This window comes from Chrysochloris asiatica, unplaced genomic scaffold, assembly GCF_000296735.1.
Source record: "Chrysochloris asiatica unplaced genomic scaffold, ChrAsi1.0 scaffold00156, whole genome shotgun sequence".
Lineage (NCBI taxonomy): Eukaryota > Metazoa > Chordata > Mammalia > Afrosoricida > Chrysochloridae > Chrysochloris > Chrysochloris asiatica.
Window position 1 is genome coordinate 6,055,584 of NW_006408674.1, and position 1,862 is coordinate 6,057,445.

The 1,862-nt window shown below is 39.5% G+C and overlaps 1 protein-coding gene across 1 annotated transcript in view; it reads right to left on the reverse strand.

Moving 5' to 3' along the window:
- Positions 1-1,862, reverse strand: part of ADAMTSL3 (ADAMTS-like 3) — a 465,021-nt gene that overhangs the window by 371,477 nt on the left and 91,682 nt on the right. Inside the window, exon 3 of the mRNA XM_006870947.1 lies at positions 1,624-1,751. Coding sequence (XP_006871009.1) covers positions 1,624-1,751 — 128 coding nt within the window. The remainder of the gene's footprint in view (positions 1-1,623; positions 1,752-1,862) is intronic.

A 1,862-nucleotide genomic window follows, 5' to 3' on the forward strand; every position in this document is an offset into this window, starting at 1 on the left:
AAGTCTTTTTCACTTCCAGGAAGCAAGTTTGTATCAGCTGCATATCACAGGTTGCTAATGAGTCTTTCTCCAATCTTGATGACAACTTCTTCTTCATATAAATCCAGCTTTTCAGATTATTTGTTCAGCATACAGATTGAATAAGTATTGTGAAAAGATACATCCTGGTGCACACCTTTCTGTTCTAGCCACTGACTCTTGGTCTAGGTACAGGTTCCTCATAAGCACAATTAAGTTTTCTTGAATACCTATTATTCACAACATTATCAACAGCTTGTCATGATCCACTCAGTTGACGGCCTTTGCATAACAAATAAAGTACAAGTAGACATCTTTCTGGTATTCTCTGCTTTCAGCCAAGATCCATCCAATGTCTGCAATAATATCCCTCATTCCATGTACTCTTCCCTGTCAAAGGACTGTTGCAACCATTTTTAAATTATCTTCATCAAAATTTTACTTGCATGTGATATTAATGATATTTATTGTTCAATGATTTCCCCATTCCATTGGGTCACCTCTCTTTGGAATGGAATCTCTTCAAATCAGTTAGCCAGGCAGCAATCTTGCAAATTTTTGGCATAGGAAATCATCAAAAATGAAGTAGAATGCATTAAGATCGATAATCTATGTATTAGTAAAGATGGCTGTTTTGGTAGCTGAAGTTTTCTTTTTTCCCGGACCAGCACTTACAGGCCCATCAATCTGAAGCTATCATATTAGGTAGCAGCAACTTCACAGCTGAGGTCAAACCCTAAGCTGCACTGTCAACAGCCACATGAAGGATTACCTCAAATTGTCTCCAAATAATATGGTGTTGTTGCTAAGTGCCATCAAGTCAGTTCTGACTCATAATGACTTTGTATAGGATTTCAGAGGAAAGACTGGTGAGTCTGAATCACTGACCTTGCAGTTAGTAGTTCCGTGCTTATCCAGTGGCACCACACCAGGACTCCGCAAAACAATGTAAGTGATGTATTATCATAAACTTATGTTTTCTAGTAGACTGGTGGTGCCGTTTAACAAATACTATTTAATACAAACATATCTAAGATGTGAAAGGACTCATGATGTGGCACTGTATTTTAAGCACTGGACGACTAACCACAAGGTTGGTGATTCAAACCCATCGTCACTCCGTGGAAACCCTACACAGGATGGCTATGAATTGGAAGCAACTCGAAGGCACCTAACAACAGCAACAAGATGTGAAAACAGAATTTTCATTATCTTCTTAATCAATGGATTGCTCAGAATAAGTTAACAAGAAATGAATTAAAATCATGACAAAAAGGCAGAACCCAGAAAACTTAACCTCTTACTTTGAGTCTCAAAACTTGGGTCAATGACTTCACATGCCAGGAGTTCCCTTCCTCAAAACCCAACATGTCTACTGTCCTTGGCCTCCATGTGTTTGGTGCCCATGTGGATGGAGTAGTTTACACATATGGAAATAATAGTAGTATCATTTAATTATGGTAATTAGGTTATGTGCTAATAGGAGATAGAAGATCTTACAACATCACAGTACATTCCAGAGCCAAGCCAAAATGTCTCCCCTTCCCACCCACTCAAAAGCACTGGCACATCCCACACAGAGGAGCAGGTAAAGCCCACACTGACCTCCCAGTCAGACATCTCCGCAAAGAATAGGATGCTCCTCCCCCACAGGTCCGGGAGCAGTCACTCCAGTCGCTCCAAGCATCCCAATTGCCATCTTTGTCTTCATCAGAACGTGTGTTTCTTGAGGTCTAGGATATGAAAAATCACAATAAATTGTACACAAATGTGATAGAAAAGTTTCAAAGCATTTCATTTTCCAGAATCTTATTCAAGTTGTTGAAGAAGACCATAGTTGCCTG